Source organism: Siphateles boraxobius, unplaced genomic scaffold (assembly GCF_051911475.1).
Source record: "Siphateles boraxobius isolate OS27281-9 unplaced genomic scaffold, OSU_SipBor_1 19, whole genome shotgun sequence".
NCBI lineage: Eukaryota > Metazoa > Chordata > Actinopteri > Cypriniformes > Leuciscidae > Siphateles > Siphateles boraxobius.
In genome coordinates this window covers 29,734,363-29,752,500 of record NW_027508799.1, presented here as the reverse complement: position 1 = coordinate 29,752,500, position 18,138 = coordinate 29,734,363, and the positions used below count along the sequence as shown (strand labels likewise).

General features: G+C 37.1%; 2 protein-coding genes across 4 annotated transcripts in view; one reads left to right on the top strand and one right to left on the bottom strand.

Annotated features, from left to right (window-relative positions):
• slc13a4 (solute carrier family 13 member 4) overlaps nucleotides 1–15,855 on the bottom strand; it is a 23,986-nt gene extending 8,131 nt beyond the window's left edge. The window contains exons 1-13 of one of the 3 annotated variants that reach the window (XM_077234882.1): nucleotides 15,692–15,855; nucleotides 15,353–15,589; nucleotides 12,713–12,737; nucleotides 12,520–12,627; nucleotides 12,053–12,086; nucleotides 11,732–11,838; nucleotides 3,742–3,870; nucleotides 1,600–1,736; nucleotides 1,336–1,511; nucleotides 1,170–1,230; nucleotides 1,057–1,087; nucleotides 487–555; nucleotides 222–406 (exon numbers count right to left, since the gene is read on the bottom strand). In XM_077234882.1, the coding sequence (XP_077090997.1) occupies nucleotides 222–406; nucleotides 487–555; nucleotides 1,057–1,087; nucleotides 1,170–1,230; nucleotides 1,336–1,511; nucleotides 1,600–1,736; nucleotides 3,742–3,870; nucleotides 11,732–11,812 (869 nt within the window). In that variant the 5' untranslated portion in view covers nucleotides 11,813–11,838; nucleotides 12,053–12,086; nucleotides 12,520–12,627; ... (1 more) ...; nucleotides 15,353–15,589; nucleotides 15,692–15,855. Of the gene's footprint in view, nucleotides 1–221; nucleotides 407–486; nucleotides 556–1,056; nucleotides 1,088–1,169; nucleotides 1,231–1,335; nucleotides 1,512–1,599; nucleotides 1,737–3,741; nucleotides 3,871–7,689; nucleotides 8,311–11,731; nucleotides 11,839–12,052; nucleotides 12,087–12,519; nucleotides 12,628–12,712; nucleotides 12,738–15,352; nucleotides 15,590–15,691 lie in introns of those variants that run through there. The other 2 variants (XM_077234883.1, XM_077234881.1) reach the window with 2 other exon arrangements.
• Nucleotides 13,993–17,780, top strand: LOC143741441 (uncharacterized). Its single transcript, XM_077233788.1, has 5 exons — nucleotides 13,993–14,024; nucleotides 15,378–15,483; nucleotides 15,529–15,836; nucleotides 15,921–16,106; nucleotides 16,971–17,780. The coding sequence occupies exons 1-5, from the start codon at nucleotides 13,993–13,995 to the stop codon at nucleotides 17,194–17,196; spliced, it is 858 nt and encodes a 285-aa protein (XP_077089903.1). The 3' UTR covers nucleotides 17,197–17,780.
• Nucleotides 17,781–18,138: the final 358 nt, after the last annotated feature.

Sequence of the window (18,138 nt, the reverse complement as noted above, 5' to 3'; positions counted from 1 at the left end):
CAACAGACTTCCTGGGGGAAAAAACAGGTTAGAATATAAAGTCACCTTTGCCCAAGAAATATTTCACAAGGAAAGGGTTATTTTTCTCTGCTTAGAGTCTTTACAATGTGCAGGAAATGAGATTGAGCGGATTGAATTAGGTGCTTAAACAAATCCCAGCAGTGCCCAACGTTTTGTGAATGTGGCTTTTTTCGAATGGATCGGACACAGTGATAACATACTTGTTGAATTGTTCGGCAAAGATGAGGTTGGTGGACGTGCCGGTTATGGTGATGAGACCGCCGATGGTGGCCGCGTACGTGATGCTCAGAGTCAGGCACTTGCAGATCATGTGGTCTCTCTTGGTGGGGTACAGCGAATCCCTTCGGATTTTGGGTTTCTTTGGCACGGGAATGCTAATTGGAGCCTGTTTAGGGACAATTAGAATCATTTTATAAATGTAAGAAGCAGATTCTGCCGTTATTGTGAGCTAGGCGAAGGTCTCACCTCTGGCAGATATCCATTTGATTCTTTAGAATAGCCGAAACCAGGCTTAAATGTTAGACCACTCAACTCCTACAGTACGAAAAAACACATTTCAAAAATCTATTCTTAATCAATAACCTAATTTTAAGTTAACAAAAATAATGCTAGATATATTTACTTGTTTTTACTTTAAGTTAAGACTTTTTGAGACAGTGTATATACTTTGAATATAAAATAATGTTCGAGTGATTTAATACTTTAATCCTCGTTTAACATTGAAATTTTAAAAAATGACAAATGTGATTTAGAAATAAAACATTTTAGAAAAATACATTAAATTGAATGACAGTAAATGGCATGTTCTATGTGGCATGTTCACATTCACATAAATTATAATGTGAAATTAATACTGTATTTATTTACTTATTCATTTATTTAACAGTTTTGTTTCCCTGAAATAACCCCACTAAATTCACCCTTTTATTTCCTATTTTCTTTTTACTTTCTGACAGCCATATTTTTCCAAATTTGATGGTCATTTAAATGGGCGCTTGAATAGCATTTTGGATAAAATGACAGATTTAATCTTACCTCACTCAACATACAGACTTCATGTTTTTCACTGCAATCAAAAAGAAAATACAAAGAATAAGCTTAAGTTTAATACAGGTGGAGTTTAATACAGTTTAGAGATATTGTCTTACTTGTCTTTGCGGTCCAGCAGCTGAAGGTGATTATTGCTGGATTTTTGATTTTCCTCTTTGTCTGTAAAAGAACAGAAGTATTAAAAAAATATGACAAAAGATATAAAAAAACATAATACACGCATAACTCCCATGCACGCATTCTCAGATTGCCTCTTTGACTCACCGCTCTCCTCGTCCTGTGTATCTACGGTCGCCGAGTCATCGATGGTATCTGCGATTCCTGTGCAGATCAGTTGCTGTAGAACAGCTTCAGCGATCGGCATCACCATGGCCGTGGTGGACGTGTTGCTCAGCCACATGGAGAGAAAAACCGTGCAGCACATGAACCCCAACACCAACCTACAACACAAAGAGTGTAGAGAACATATGCAGGTCACAGAGCCAGTTTCTAACAGCAAGTGCATGTTAAAGGTGCTAAAATACATACATGCCAGGTTTGGCCCCTGCGATCATGACCATCCGGAGGGCGATGCGTTTATGCAGGTTCCACTTCTCGATGGATGCAGCCAGACATATGACCCCCATAAGCAACAGGGTGGTGTCCTTAAAATATTCAGAGGCAACCTGCATGCACACACACAGATTTAAAGAGGACCTGTTATGCTTTTTTTATGTTTAACTTTCTTCAGTGTGTAATGTTGCTGTTTGAGCATGAAAAAGGTCTGCAAAATTCCAAAACACAAAGTCCCTGCAATGGCAGTTCTTCTCTATATCAGTGCACAATTGTTTCTGAACTCCCTGAAACGCCTCCATTGTAGTCTTGAGTTTTCTTCCGGAAACGAACACGTCACAATATTCCTCATTTAATTAATTCCCGCTCAAGGCATACGCAGAATAAAGGGGCTGGTTGAGTTAGTTAGTAGTGTGTTGAAACTCACTGTTATGGGACATTTCCCAAACACACTCAAAGTGGTTGACCAATCAAAGTGCAATGGTCTAGCCGACCACTCAGATCACATTACGATCACATTAAGCCTTTTGTAAGGCTTAACCTCCATAGTACGATGCATCGTTGTTGAAACTAACTAGCTGGTCACGACTGTTTCCCAAAACCGGTTGCTCCTGTCGTTTTTATAATATACACGTATATATATATATATATATATATATATATATATATATATATATTTAAATTGGATAGAAGATATAGTGAACGATATACTGAATGTTAGCTTGCTTATTGTGCCAAAAAAGCACAATCTATTTAAGTCCATATGTTATACTAACAAGAATCTATGATTCTAACCACAGTTCGAGACCTGCAGCTTCAATCAAGTTCCCAGACTAAGAGAGTTTCTGCAATAATGCCAAACATGTGAAAAATAAGTTGTTTTTTTAACATTATTGTAGTAGACCCCAAAAACAAAATCAAGACTTCGTAAAAGGGCATAACCGTACCTCTTTAATAATATTTCCTACAAGAATGAATACATTTTCAGTATGACAGAAGATTCGGTGTGAATTCTGTATATGGTAACTGAGCTTTTACTGCCATCCCTTCTGACTTACAGTGTTTTTGACCTATGCCCACCATATGCAGTTAAAACCTTTACTATCAAATCTGAATTTTCAGCATCATTACGCCAGTCTTGATCCTTGGTGTCACATGATCCTTCAGAAATCATTCTAATATGCTGATTTGCTGCTCAATAAACATTTCTTAAAAAGTATTAAAAATATTAATTAAGTGTAAACTTGAAGGGTAGCAGTCGAACATCACACAACCCAGAATCTCTGCAGTCAGCAGACTAGAGCAAAAAAGATTGCGTAAAAAAGGGGAATATTAACAAACATGATTACAAGTATTTAAGATAACAGGTTGCTTTGTCAAGTTTGCCAATGGGATGTAGTCACATGATGCAGCATTTTCTTTTACATAATCTCTTGGCAGTTTATTGTGGAAACGATAACAGGAACACAGATGAATGATCAGCAACTCTGAGAGCCGTCAACCTCTTGTGCTTGATGAAACAAAAACACTATCACATGTTTCACTCATAAAACATCACCTATAGAAGCCTTGTACCCTGAACTCTTAAGAAAAGATTCTATATAGAACCTTCAAGAGTTCTGTCAGGCGCTTCATTTATAGAGCTATTTAAAGTGGCATCCTTTTATGTATTGAGTTTTAATTACTTACTTTTGTTTTCATTTTTAATTTTAATTTTGATTACATTTTATAAATTAAACATCTCGTAAACATACTTTATCACCAGGAAAAAATTTAAATAACCCATTAAAATGAAAGTTTTATGCAATTTAAGTCATTTCATTTGTGGCATAAAGAGTTGAATCAAGAACCCTAGAGATCTAAACAGAACCCCATTGAACCTTTTTTCTAAGAATGTGACAGAGAGGCTCAAATGGGCATAAGAGATGTGATGGATGTAACCAGGTCAGGCATTTCCCCCGAAAAATGGGTCGTATATTACATCAACAAGCTCTGCAAGAAATGCAAAGTCCTGCTATTTAAGTATGTTAAATATTTAACCTACAGGATTCCAGCCTGAACATGTTGCACAAAACATCCTATACTGAATACGAGCGAGGGCCCAGAAAAACATCCTACCTCACTGGATTTTAGGACCCCAAACAGCGGGTACAGGAAGGCCGGCACCAATGCAGCGGCTCCCAGCGGCACAGCTTCAGATACCCAATATACCGCTGTCACAATCAGGACATAAGCACACGATGATTCCTGCAAAAGAGACCGAACAGGGATCAAATCATCATTAAGAACATGTAATGTGATCTAAACACTGATTTGCTTCTGGATGGAATTTTGGCAATGTCAATGTATTTGGTCTTGATGGACTAGATCTGCTGCTGCTGCAGAGCAAGTATGGACTTGTTACTGCTAATAGATACACAGACACGCTGCTGTCAGCATGTAAGATATGCTGCTTTTGCATAATTATACGTAAATCCTATAGCAGATTTAGGCAGGTGGAGCTGGGGGAGCTGGAGGGTTTCTAAAGAGCTCTGATAGCGCACTGCTTTTTCAACCAAATTACGACTTGAATTACAAGCAAAACAGCAGGAAAGCATGTGTGTAGGTATGCAAATCAGACCAAAAATCCAAATCCGGTTTTCTCTGCCAAATATTTTGACCTGGGTGCAAATCAGTTCACATGGGTCCACCAAACAACAAATAATTAGTCAAATAGAGACTGTGTAAAGTCTGCATGCAGAGCTTAAGCTGACAGAGCACTTGTCAGGTGACTCATATTTCATAATTAATCAGATTTCATAACACGCCTATGGCCAGCCAAGCAAACTTAATACACGCTCACACATTCCAGACACAATAAATACATTATGCTAAAGATGAAGAATAAGAAAGGCACTGATGTGTGACCATTTTGTGATGATCAGCCAATGATCATGTCTACTGGCTTTCTTTTTTTTTTAGCAAGAAATCTTTTTTAGCAAGAAATCTTTTAAAGGGTTAGTTCACCCAAAAATGAAAATTATGTCATTAATGACTCACCCTCATGTCGTTCCAAGCCCGTAAGACCTCCTTTCATCTTCGGAACACAGTTTAAGATATTTTAGATTCAGTCCGAGAGCTTTTTGTCCCTCCATTGAAAATTGATGTACGGTACAGTATACTGTCCTTGTCCAGAAAGGCAATAAAGACATCATCAAAGTAGTCCATGTGACCTCAGTGGGTTAGTTAGAATTTTTTGAAGCATCGGAAATACATTTTGTTCCAAAAATAACAAAAACTACGACTTTTTTCATCATTGTATTCTCTTCCGGTTCTGTTGTCAATCCGCGTTCATGAGTCCGCTGACGTAAGACGAGCTGACGTGTTATCTGGTGCGCCCGAGCTTCGTTTACAGTCTGAGGGAGACGCACGCTGTAAACAAAACAATCTTTGCAAACATGTCTAAGGATTTCGACACAGGGGAAGACTCGCATTTTTTTTTAACCAGACATATTTATTTGAACCCGAATACACGGAGGCACCAGATAACACGTCAGCAGTGTCTTACGTCAGCAGCGTCACTGGCCTCGTGAACGCGGATTGACAACCGGAAGAGAATACAATGCTGAATAAAGTCATCGTTTTTGTTATTTTTGGAACAAAATGTATTTTCAATGCTTCAAAAAATTCTAACTAACCCCCTGAGGTCACGTGGACTACTTTGATGATGTCTTTATTGCCTTTCTGGACAAGGACAGTATACTGTACCGTACATAGATTTTCAATGGAGGGACAGAAAACTCTCGGACTAAATCTAAAATATCTTAAACTCTGTTCCGAAGATGAACGGAGGTCTTACTTGGAACGACATGAGGGTGAGTCATTAATGACATAATTTTCATTTTTGGGTGAACTAACCATTTAAGTTTTATTTTTATGTTATCAACTTTTCAAGTTTATCAGCAATATCAGCAATTTTCTGTGCATCTGATTTGCCTACTTAGTGTTGTTTCATTATATTTCATCTGTAACACTTCACAATAAGGTTCCATTTTTAACATTGAACAATAAACATAGGCTTACTTCAAAATCACATCATTACCGCATGGCACAAGCTGATTGCTCTGCTGATCTTGCAGCCAATGAGGATGCTTAGCCGCCAAATAAATAGTCTGGTTCCGTGTTTGCTGTAAGCTAGTCCTGTACCGTGCTATCAGAGCTCTTCAGAATCCCTTCCACCTCCCCAGCTCCACTTGCCTAGATCTGCTATGGAATTTATGTATGTTTATGCAACAGCAGCATATCTTACATGCTGACAGCTGCATGTCTGTGTATCTATTAGCAGTAGCAAGTCCATACTTTGGCACAATGGTTCATGGCTTGTACCTTATGGAACTCGGACCAGCACACTTCTGGTTTCCATTAGCCACTAAATATCACACCGTCACATTTTTGGCCTTTCTACTGTCCCTCAGCATTTCTGCCAAAGCCGATTATCACTCAGCGTGTGCCTTTGTTCATAATCATAAACTCCCAACTCTGCTTTCTGATTAGCTTCCAACACTGCAAAAGAACTTCCAGTTATGTGCCACACTAGCAGATTAAGCGTACATTGGCACATTGTTTTAGTTCTGCTCTAATCTCGCCATTGCTCAAGAAATCAGTCCATTCAGATTGAATTGATTTCTGGTAAAAGGTCTAATGGGGCACTGATGTGTCAGGCACTTACAGATGATAAAAAAACGGATATATCCTCTAATTAGCATGAATAGTGTATTCACAGGATTACACATAAAGTCGATCTTTTCAACTTTTGTTGTTTTGTGGCAGAACACATTACACAATTGCTTTGTGTGAATAAATGCTTTCAGTCAGCGGGTGAGATGGGATTAGTGAACTATTGTGAACTGATCAAGCCGTTAATTCTGACTCTTGATGAAAAGTGCTCAGACAGAGGTAAGCACACAAAACCTGTGTGAGTGATCTAATCTTAAAAAATGTTTTGTAAAAAATCTGTCAAGGCAACAGATAATGATATTTCCTGATCTATGCGCTGTTTCCGTTTGTCTATTGACTTTGTGTCTGATTAGAATCGGCTTCTTCAACATCAAGATTTTAGGTCTAATTACATCTAGCCTATGTATAAAACAAAGTGTATTTCTTAGATCCTGTCACCCATTTTAGCCTTACTAATTTATTTTAAATGGCCATGAATTGTGATAAATGATTTTAAGAATAGGCCTATACACTTTAATTAATATGACGTCACAAACCGAAACTATAATTACACACACACAAACACAATCTTGAATTGTCACACCCCGCTACAGGAAAAAATCTGGTACCGCATAAATGTAACGTGTAAGTAATGCCTGAAATCTAAAAGTTGTAAAATGATATATCTGAAAGTGGTTTATGCTCAAAAATTCTAAAACCATTTTGCAAAAGAATTACAATACAAATGCAGGACATATGAAATGCGCTAAAACGATTGCAGACAAATAGTAACCTAATATTTGTAGGACTCAATATGGTAGGTCATGTGAGATTAGCACAAATGCCTCTCTGCATGCTTTGATGATTTTGGACTGAATCAAAGATTCCACATGCTACATAAACAAACAACATCTGTAAAAACGGCCGATGTTTCAAACAAACAATTACCAAAAGAACAGCACACGACTTGAACCATCACGGCACTGAAAGTCTGACCTGGAAAACTACCAACCAGGTGAGAGGTCGCCGCGCCACCTCGAGAAACCCTTAGGACCCCATATGAGACCATACTCAATTATCATGTTTGATGCATTATTTGGTTTAGACTGTCTGTCTGCCTTTAAAACAGAATTATGTTGTAGTCTGACTAAATTATCCATGCGTCTGCAATTATATGAAAAGGGTTCTGCGGAATAAAGTAATCTAGATCAATATTTATATCGAGTAAAAGCTTTAATGCTTAAACAAAATGTATGTTAAATGAATAATTTAGTGCAAATACCCAACCCGCATAACCGCGTAAAAGCGCATGGACACCACGCACTGCTCACGAGCACATGTGATTGTTGAACTGGATGAAGATCTACTTACACTGCACGGATGGATGAGAGGCAGAGGCAGCAGGGATAAAGGAATCATGACCACGACAATGAGTTTCCGAGCCGTCCATATTTTTTTGATTAAGTCCATTCTGGCGCCTTCCAGCCTCATGGGAGAACGCTTTCAATTCAGCTCGCAGAAGTTCAGGGATCTTCAAGAGACACTTCACCAGTCACTTTACTCCTCTTTCAGTTTTCACATAAATGATAATTGTAATTGTGAAGTAGCTGTTGTCCGCGCAAATTGTTGTTCCCCTTTTTTTCTTGCGTTTTACGCGCCCCGTGCCTTCTTAGAAAAGTTGGTCAAGTTGCATGGATTGTGCGCTTTGGTCCCTGTTTAAATATGCCTGGTCATGTAGTCCTTCTAATCCATCTAAGAGTGATGTGCAGACCCTCTTATACAGCTTTCAGGGTGTAGGCTATTGATGAAAAGCACACCGACAGCTTATTTTGTGTCTCCACCTGTAAATGCGTCTATCTGTGATTCGCCATATGCTTCCTTATTTTGAACACAGCAAATTGCGTACAAGTATCATGAACTGTCCTCTTAATAAACGTATTCTCTGTGTGCATTATAAAAACCTTTCCAAGGATAAATACGAAATGTATGACTGCACGGTAAAGCAATTTGTTCTTTAATCTAACCATATCTCCTCCCAGTTTGAAGCTGGACCAATCAGAGTTAAATGAGTGGATTTTATGAATGGATGTGGGGTCGTGGGGTTGCGAAGCTCTGGGCCAAATTGAACCATTTACATGCAACACCGTCAGTTTCTTAGAATAAACCCAACAGGGATCAGAGAACATGGTGTTAAGACTGTCAGAAAATAAAGACCACTGGACAAGCAGCAGAAGCACAGAAGCTCGTGACAGCAGCCAGTGTTCACAGATTCAACCCAGTATTTCATGATTAGTAGCGTACAGTTCATGTATGCAGGATACTGCATAGACTGTATGCGCATCCTAGCCAATACTTATTATTTATTCTGACCGTTTTCCATATTTTAGCATAATAATACAGTCAACAAATCTTCGTGATGTGCATCATGAGAGGCTTTTTAAAGTTGTTGGACACTTAATGGCTGCTTTCTTTATAAGCTCCAATTCATCTATTAAAAACATAATTAAAAATAAAATAAATCAATTTAGGAAAATGCCTTTCGATCAAAATATTTAAAAAATGTGAAACAAATTCAGTAAGTCTAGTGTGTCAAATTTTAACCTTGAATAAAATTATAGTATTTATAATTAATTCATATTATTTAGTATATTAATATTTAATTAGTATACATATATCAATTATAATTTTATTATAAAATGTATTTACATTAATGTCATTTTATACATTATGTATAATTTCAATATATATATATATATATATATATATATATATATATATATATATATATATAATCATTAATTTCAACTATACCATATAATAAAAATGACACAATGATAATGATTAATATAATAATTTATTAATAACCTTTTATGTTAGTTTATTATTAATACATTTAATTTATAAAATGTTTATTACCTTTATTGTTCGGAATTTATATTGTTATATACAGTACATAATAATTATACAAATGCCTACCAGTGTTTTTGCCCATTTTTGTATGAAAAAAGCACTAAAACAGAATCTTCCATCAGTCCAATACATTTTAAAATGACCATTATGTGCATAACATGCCACCTAGTGGAAAACTGTGAAGTGTTGTTACAAGAGAATATCTGCAACGTAATACAGCCAACAACAAATAAAAATCTGCTGATTTTCTGTTACGTAATGCGGTCTAAATCTTTGTAATTTCTTTCTGAACACGAAAACTTAATCTGAGAAAATGCTGTGCTAAACCAAAGCTTTGTTTGATAAAAACGAATGAGCCGGGCAGGAGGGCAGAGCTGTTTGTGTGCTTTTGTTTGATAAACTTATTCAGTGTTCTTGAGTGTAATCACGTTACAGGTCCTGCGTTTGTCTGCATTTAAATCAACGGTCTGCTCTCCATACAGTCAGTGGGGAGGAAGTACAGAACAGAGTGTTGCATAACCTAATCAATGTTGCCTAAGTTACCTGTAAACCTCTTTAGGGTTTTAGCAGGGGATGAATGTCAGTAACGCTTAAATCTTCAAACACACTATGAACAAGCAGTCAGGAGAAGCGCTGCTCCTGCATGAGGCTGTGAAAAGACCATTTTCTTCAAGACACAATGCTGAAGATTAAGTGTTGTCCTCCTCTTGGACAGAGTTATAAGGGCTTGATGGGGTGAGAGGAGCCATTAAGATCAGGTTTATATGGCATGATATGGGCGAGGATCTGAAAGCATTATAGAGACTTAAAAGACAAGCAGAGGTGTTTGATTAATCAAGGGACTCGTTGAACAATCTGTTATTCATGCTGAAGAAGTCTTACATTGAGAGCAAAAACTCATAAAGAGTGTGGGATATTAAGACATGAGTTGAGAGTCTGATTGTTTCTCTCTGGGAAAACACACAAAGGGTCACAGCGAGAGAAAGAGGAGTCTGTCACCAACATCACGGCCACTGTCAGCTCTGAAGGCGATATTAGTACAGCTGTGAGTGAGTGACATGCTGCACTAACAGTGTGTATAACCTTTACAATAAAATGGACAACAGCAAGAAGGAATGAATGAATAAGGTAAGACAAAGTAGAATAAGGAAAGAATAAGTTAAGATAAAGTATATACTTTAAAAAATAAAAAATTATATGGTCAATAAGCTATGACAACAAAAGGTTTAACATTGCTTGAACTCCTAAAAATAACATTTTTTTTATAAGTATACAGGATTCAGCTAATTTTTAAGTCAGTTTAATGTAATTTAAGTTGAAATTACTTAAACATTCAAGTTGATTATACTTCAAAATTGAAGGCAGCAACTTTTATATTTTACTGTATACTGTATTATGCAATAAATTGCTCAAAAGTAAATAAATGTAAAATACTACAAAATATTTCTATTTCAAATAAAAACAGAACTTTATATTCATCAAAGAATCAAAGTTTCCCAAAAAAAAATTAAGCAGCACGACCGTTTTCAACATTGATGAAATGTTTCTTGAGCAGCAAATCAGCTTTACAATGATTTCTGAAGGATCATGTGACACTGAAGACTGGAGTAATGATGCTTAAAATTCAGCTTTGATCACAGGAATAAATTACATTTTCAAATATATTACAATAGAAAACAGTTAGTTTAAATTGTAATAATATTTTACAATATTGCTGTTTTTACTGTATTTTTGATCAAATAAATGCAGCCTTGGTGATCAAGCGACTTTTTTCAAAAACATTTGAAAAATCTTATCGACCCAAAACCTTTGAACAGAAGTGTATATATGTATATATATATATAAATTGGACATTGGTGTTAAAAGCACCATTAGATGTGCAGCTCCTTCAAAACATGCCATGTTTTATTACTTAATACTAGTATTATAAAAATGAAGAAAATGTGGAAAAAAACATTTGTGTTTTGATTATAATGTATATTGTGTTAAACATGATATAATTGGAATTTTAGTTTACAGGATTCATATCAATTCATTTCATTGAACTAAAACAAACTAGCAAATATGCCACCACTTTAAAGCCATTGTCTTGTAATCACGTGAGAGAGAGAGAGAGAGAGAGAGAGAGAGAGAGAGAGAGAGAGAGAGAGAGACAGCGATGCATACGGTATGTACATGAGGATGTGTGAGCACATAAACGACTGCAGCTCTGCCGTGTGTTGCATTACGCAAGCGGATCATAATCAGCAGCCGAGCGCAGTGACAAGCGGCTTACAGAGGAGAAACACACAGCTGTGCTGCATGGAGTCAGCGTAACTCCCTCCCTCTCCCTCTCTCTCTCTCTGTGCCTGATCCTCTGGACGAGCGAGCAGCCTCTGCTGTTGGAAGCGCAGGAGAGCCTCTGGAGTCACCAAAGACCGGCGGATATGACCGACTGACATTCACACTCTCTTTCTCATTTCTAACCCCAGACTTCAATGGCTTTGAAAGAGAGCCTCCTCACCTGGGGTTTCCTGCTGTGGTCTATGACGTGGAGCTTGGCTCGGACTTTTACGCCACATGAAGGGTCTTCGGCCAGTCCCATTTTTCATCAAACCACTCCACCTGCCACTGAGACGGAGATGAACAGCACTGAGGCTCCCACCAACAATTACACAGGTGCGTACAACAACAGTGTTCTTTCATAATGATCGTATAAGCATATAGTGCTATGCAAAAATGAGCAAATGCTCTGAGGAGTTTTGTGCAAAAAAGTTGCAAGTGTTGTAGTGCATGTTTATGTTCGAAATGTTTTGCATAACTTTTTCATTAAGTGCATACTCACCGTGCAGCATTTACAGTACACATCTGCGTAAAACCTGCAAAAAACACACAAATATATAATACACTTACTCCAGAAATTCATGTGTTGGTTTTAAAAGCAAAATCTTCTTAAGGGTTTACATACAAACAGAGCTTTCATAATGGTTTGGATGAAATGCTCCAGGATCAACAGAGCAAATCACACCAGCCTGAGCTGTATATAACTCGGATTTTTAATATGATTGGAGAACATATAAAGTTTCTTGGCAAGCTCTCCAGGCATGCATACTTTGCAAATAGTTTATTGATGTCTTCTGACCTAAAGTCAATATGTGTGACGGATTTGTGGGGCTATGAGCTGGAGAGAAAAAGGACATTATCAAGCTGTAATGTGTAATATATATAAGTTTGATTGCAGAGGGTGATTCTTTCATTTATCTGTGGAGGAAAAGACACTCATACCTGAACCATCCAGAGGTGGTCAGTTACCTTGAGGTTTATTCCACAGGTGAAACAAAGGACGCTTTTTGCCACGTGGCAATGGCGAGCTGTGGGACAGTCCTTGGCAGTTTGTCAGTTCCGGTACAGGGTTGCCAGCTTTGAAAGTGAAATGGAGGGGGTTTATCACCACCGTGGCCATGACAGAATTTGCCCTGCTTTCAGCTTTCAGTGCACTGCAAACCTGAAGGAGTCTTGAGTGGATCTCTCTGGAAAAGAAAATGCATGGGTCATATTTCATCCTATAGAAATGATATTCTGCAGAAAAAAGGAGATATAGTTTGTATAAAGGCAAAGGTAAGGACATAAAGATTTTTGCATTGTGGCAAGACAATTTAGCACATTTACCCCCACACCCCCAAAAAAATTCTTATTGACATAATGCAGAAAAAAAAATCTTATTCTCATTACTGTAAAGTGAAAAAATAATTTGTTTCTTTTTTGCATATGGTAGTGTGTTCGCATGTTTTTAGAAAATAGTATTACAGTAATATTTTATGTATTGTAATATTCTGTATTATAGTAAAAATACTTACAAATAAAACAATTGTCATATGACAATAATTTGTCACAGTGCAAAACAATCTTAATAGTCCTCAAACAGGCAGTTTAAAAAAAAAAGTATTTTCATGACAACTAACACATTTCCCTAACAATTCCTTATTAACATAATGCAAAAATAACCTTATTCTCACTTGAAAAGATAATTGGGAGAAAAAATTATTGCAATGATTATAATGCAAATAACCGTAACGCATCATGCATTTCCTTTACGAAAAATATAAAAGGGAAAGAAAAGTTGTTCCATTCACTCCGTCACCCATGCAACACAAACACACACGTCACTTCTTTAAAGGGATTACTTAACGTGTTAAAGAGAGAAAGCCAGTTCACACAGAAATAGCATGCCGTGAGGGCAGCAGAGTTAGAATTACACGTTAAAAATGCACAGCGGGAAAAGTTGTTCCACACTGTTCTTGAAGTTACATGATCTTGCATTCACAAACTGATTCACTCAAACTATCCCACTGGAGAATGTCTGTGGTGTTAAGGCAGTGAAGTTTCAGGAGCGTGTGGTCAGGCTGCCACTTCCCTCGGCTGCAGGGACTTGTGGGTCATCAATTTTTAATGCAAGGCCCTATGCTTTATTTAATCATGTTCTATTCTAAGAGAACCTCTCTGGTGAATACGCGATTGAGAGTGAGACGGGAGGGAGGGGAGAAAAAAAAGTGACAGTGGAGTTATTTATTTATTTTGCCATGGAGTCGGATTGCTTAATGCTAGCAATGGGCTCTGGCGTGAGCAGCATTGCCATGCCAGCTAAGCCGGGCTTAATGAGACCAGCACAGGACTCAGTGGAGTCGAACTGGTGTGAACAATAAACACCATCAAGTGTACCCTGCCAGCTTAATCACACTGACTCCAGCACAGTCAATATGAGCTCAATTTTACTGTATATTGACAATGGAGATGGACAGTACGCTGATTAAGACTCGGTAGGAGAAGACAGAAGAAGCTGTATCATCTGTGGGAATGAGAGACTGGAGGATAGGGGGATGATGGGATAGAGTGAGGGCATGGGTACTGATAGAAAGAGAGAAGAAACATGCTTTCATCTTAACACTTACGGATAATTAAGTGCTGTTAACTAAGTCCCAGGGGAAATTTCTTGCACACATACAGTACACTCACAGACAGACTTAAAGTCAATTTGATGGAAAACATGAGCGTTGATATTGTGATTATTGATATTTATTATTTATACGTATTTATTTATTATTTATTGAATAAAAATAAATATTATGTATTATTTGTAGGATAAACTATGAATATATAAATAAACTTCCTGTATTTGTTTTGTAATTATAACAAAGCTATACTTGTTTTCTAACTTTTCTTATTAACAGAAATCGACAATATTGTTATATTAAATGAATTTACCATGATTCAGTTAGTGAACTGTATGTATTTAAAAAAAAAAAAAGATATTGATTCTTAATTATTAGTTATAGATTATATAGTAATTGATAGTTTGTTTTTTTAGCATTTGAATTTAGATTAGATTTGAATATATTGATAACATATATATTTTTTATTTAAATACATTTATGTCATCCTGCGGCCCCTGCGGTAATTTGCTGAGGCCCCCTATTGGGCCCCGGGCCCCTGGTTGAGATCCACTGTATTAATTAATTCATTAATGTGGTTGCTAGAGTGTTCTGGGTGGGTGCTAGGTGTCTTTTCTTCTTTCATCATTCATCTGGTGAAAATCTTAAAGCCCAATCATAAAAAGTGAGCAATAAGTTACATTCTGTTCTACTGGATTTAGTCAAAGCATGAAAAATGATAGCAACATGTTGCATTCTATTCTATTCTATTCTGTGCTTGATTTATTTCAATCGTGAAAAAGTGGTAGCAATAAGTTGCATTCTATTCTATTCTATTCTATTCTATTCTATTCTATTCTATTGATGTAGTCCAAGCATGAAAAATTATAGCAAAAAGTTGCTTTCGATTCTGTTTGATTTAGTCCAATCATGAAAAAGTGACAGCAACAAGTTGCATTCTATTTTATTCTATTCTGTGCTTGATTTTGTCCAGTCAAGCAAAAACGAAACCAACAAGTTGCATTCTATTCTATTCTATTTAGTCCAATTATGAAAAAGCAAAACCAATAAGTTGCATTCTATTCTATTCTATTTAGTCCAATCATGATAGAAACAAGTTGCATTCTATTCTATTCTGTTCTGTTATGTTCTATTCTATTCTGTGTTTGATTTAAGTGTATATTGAAGTCTTAGCACATTTAAAAGTGAGTTCTAACCATCTGTTTGCTTGTTTCTTTGCAGACCTGAGCTGCGTGTCGCTGCTGCCCCCTCGGCGAGGTTCTTTCTACGTAGAGAAGGGCACAGGGATGTCTGTGGGGACGGTGTTGGCGTTCTGGTGCCTCGAGGGGTACCAGCTGGTGGGCAGTGAGAAGATCACCTGTGTCCTGCGTAGCAACACTCAGTGGAGCAACTACCCGCCGGACTGCGAGGGTCTGTGTTCACTGCCATCATTTCTGTTTTAAAGAGATACAAAGAGTTAAGAAATACACTCCTGCTAATTCAATCCCAGATTTTCAATGTGGACTATTGTGTAAATGTGGTAGCCATTCCCAAACCAGAGGACCGCGGGCTGAGAGTGGCCGTGCTGGCATCGATAGTGAGCAGCATCGTCATCTTTGCCATGTCCGTGTCCTTCATTATCTGCTGCCTGCAGGAGCGCATGAGCAGAAAGAGGGCAGAACGGACAGATGGACGGGGCAGGTATGACAGTTCATACACACTGGGGAAAAAGAGACAACGCAAGCTAAAATAGAATGCTAATGGTTTATTCTGATTTTTTTCTAGGATGAGAGACAAGCGCCAATCATCCTGGAGGAGTGAGTGCTGGCTGGAAAGAGATGAAGGAGACTGGGAAGCTTTTCCTCCACCTAAAATTTACAATCTTTCCCAGCAACTCGACCCCCGTCTGACCCCTGAGACCCCGGTCTATATGGGGGGACTGGCTGGTTATGATAACCGCGGGTATCAGAGGTGAGAAATGGTGAATTGTTAACATAGCTTTATTGTGTTTCTATGTGTTTCTATGTGAGATTAGTAGAATAAATCACCCAAAAATTAAAATTCTGCCATCATTTAGGAAGAAAATGGGTTACATGGGTTTGGAACAACAATAAATGATGACAGAATTTTCATTTTTGGGTGGGGTAACAGGCTGTAAGATTCTTTAATGTTTTTAAAAGAAGTCGCTTATGCTCACCAAGCTGCATTTATTTGCATTTGCATTTATTAAAAATAGCTGTTTTCTATTTAAATATATTTTAAAATATAATTTATTCCTGTGATCAAAGCTGAATTTTCAGCATCATTACTCCAGTCTTCAGTGTCACATGATCCTTCAGAAATCAGTCCAATATTCTGATTTGCTGCTCAAGAAACAATTATTATTATTATCGATGTTAAAAATACCCTTTAATATTTTTGTTGAAACTGTGATGCATTTTTTTCAAGATTCTTTGCTGAATAGAAAGTTCAAACATTTTTTTGTAACATTATAAATGTCACATTTGATCAATTTAATTTGTTCTTGCTGAATAAAAGTTGCATTCTATTCTATTCTGAGTTTGATTTAGTCCAATCATTAAAAAGTGGCAGCAACAAGTTATATTGTATTCTATTTGATTTAGTCCAATCATGAAAAAGCTAAACCAACAAGTTATATTCTATTCTATGTTCTATTATTTTCAATTTGATTTAGTCCAATCATGAAAAAAGTGGGAGCAACAAGTTATATTCTATTCCATTCTATTCTATTTTAATTTAATCCAATCACAAAAAAGTGACAGAAAAAAAAAGAAAAAAAAACCTTTCTGACCCCAAACTGTGTTTGTTTTGCAGGAGTCAGGAAAACCTCATGAAAGCTCCTCTTCCTGGACTTTACCGCACAGAAAGCCAGATGTATCCTCATGTGGTCCTGCAGAGGGTTCCCACACCCACTGTCCCGACTGCACCCAGCGCGCCCATCTACCTCCGCCTCTCCACCCCTCCGCCCACAGAAAGCCCCAGCGAACAGCCCGCTCTGCCGCCGTACCCCAGTGCCACTCCACAGCGCCTGTGGCCATAGCAGCACATTTCTGAGTATTCACAACTTTTACAACTGTCACCATGGCCACGGATTACGGCCTCTACATGCAAACGTCTCCAGTAGGGTGACTGGGGTTCAGAAAAGCAAGAGAAATGATGGACTCAAGCTAGAGCCACCTAGAACTCTACACAGCACTAGATATCTAGACATTGGACCATGTGTGGGTCTTTGCGTAGTAGTTACATTTAGTATGTTGCATATGTAAGAACATTTCTGAACGACTATAAGCTGGCCCTTTTTGTAGTTTCTTGGACAGGAAAGTTCCATACTGGTACTGTGATCCACTCCAGGTTTTATTTTCAGCTAGTTCTTTTTCTTTTCATGTCAAAGGTTCAGACTATTTGCACTCACTAACTAAAATGAAAATATCCAGCCGTGTCAGGTCATATTAGAACATAATTTTAATATTTTTATGTTTATGTTTATTATGTATGGTATAAGAGAGTTGCATCGATGTCCTGATTACGGACAGACATTGGGATCTCATAAACCTATGTTACTTAAAACTTGATTTTGTTTAAAACAAACCAAAAAAATAATTAATAAAAAGATTCAAATTATTATCTATTTCTTGTCTTTTTTATTGCCTACAATGTCTCACCACAGAGTCAAAAAAATACATTTTTATAGAGTGCTTAAAAAAACCTGGGTGATTTTTTTGGTAACACTTTATTTTACAGTGACCTTGTTTTACTGTTTCATGTATTTACTATGGTAATAACTAAAATGTTTGCATAGTTAAAATGGAGTATTAACAATATAATTTTTAAACATGTAAAGATTTTGCATGAAGGTTTATTACATACTTTAAATAATAAAGAGCAATCTACTTTTCAGTGCAACAAGATCCATGAAAAGGCAATCATTCAGTCACTGCTGAATTTACTGTTACTCATCATCTTTTCCTTCAGTGTTGCTATA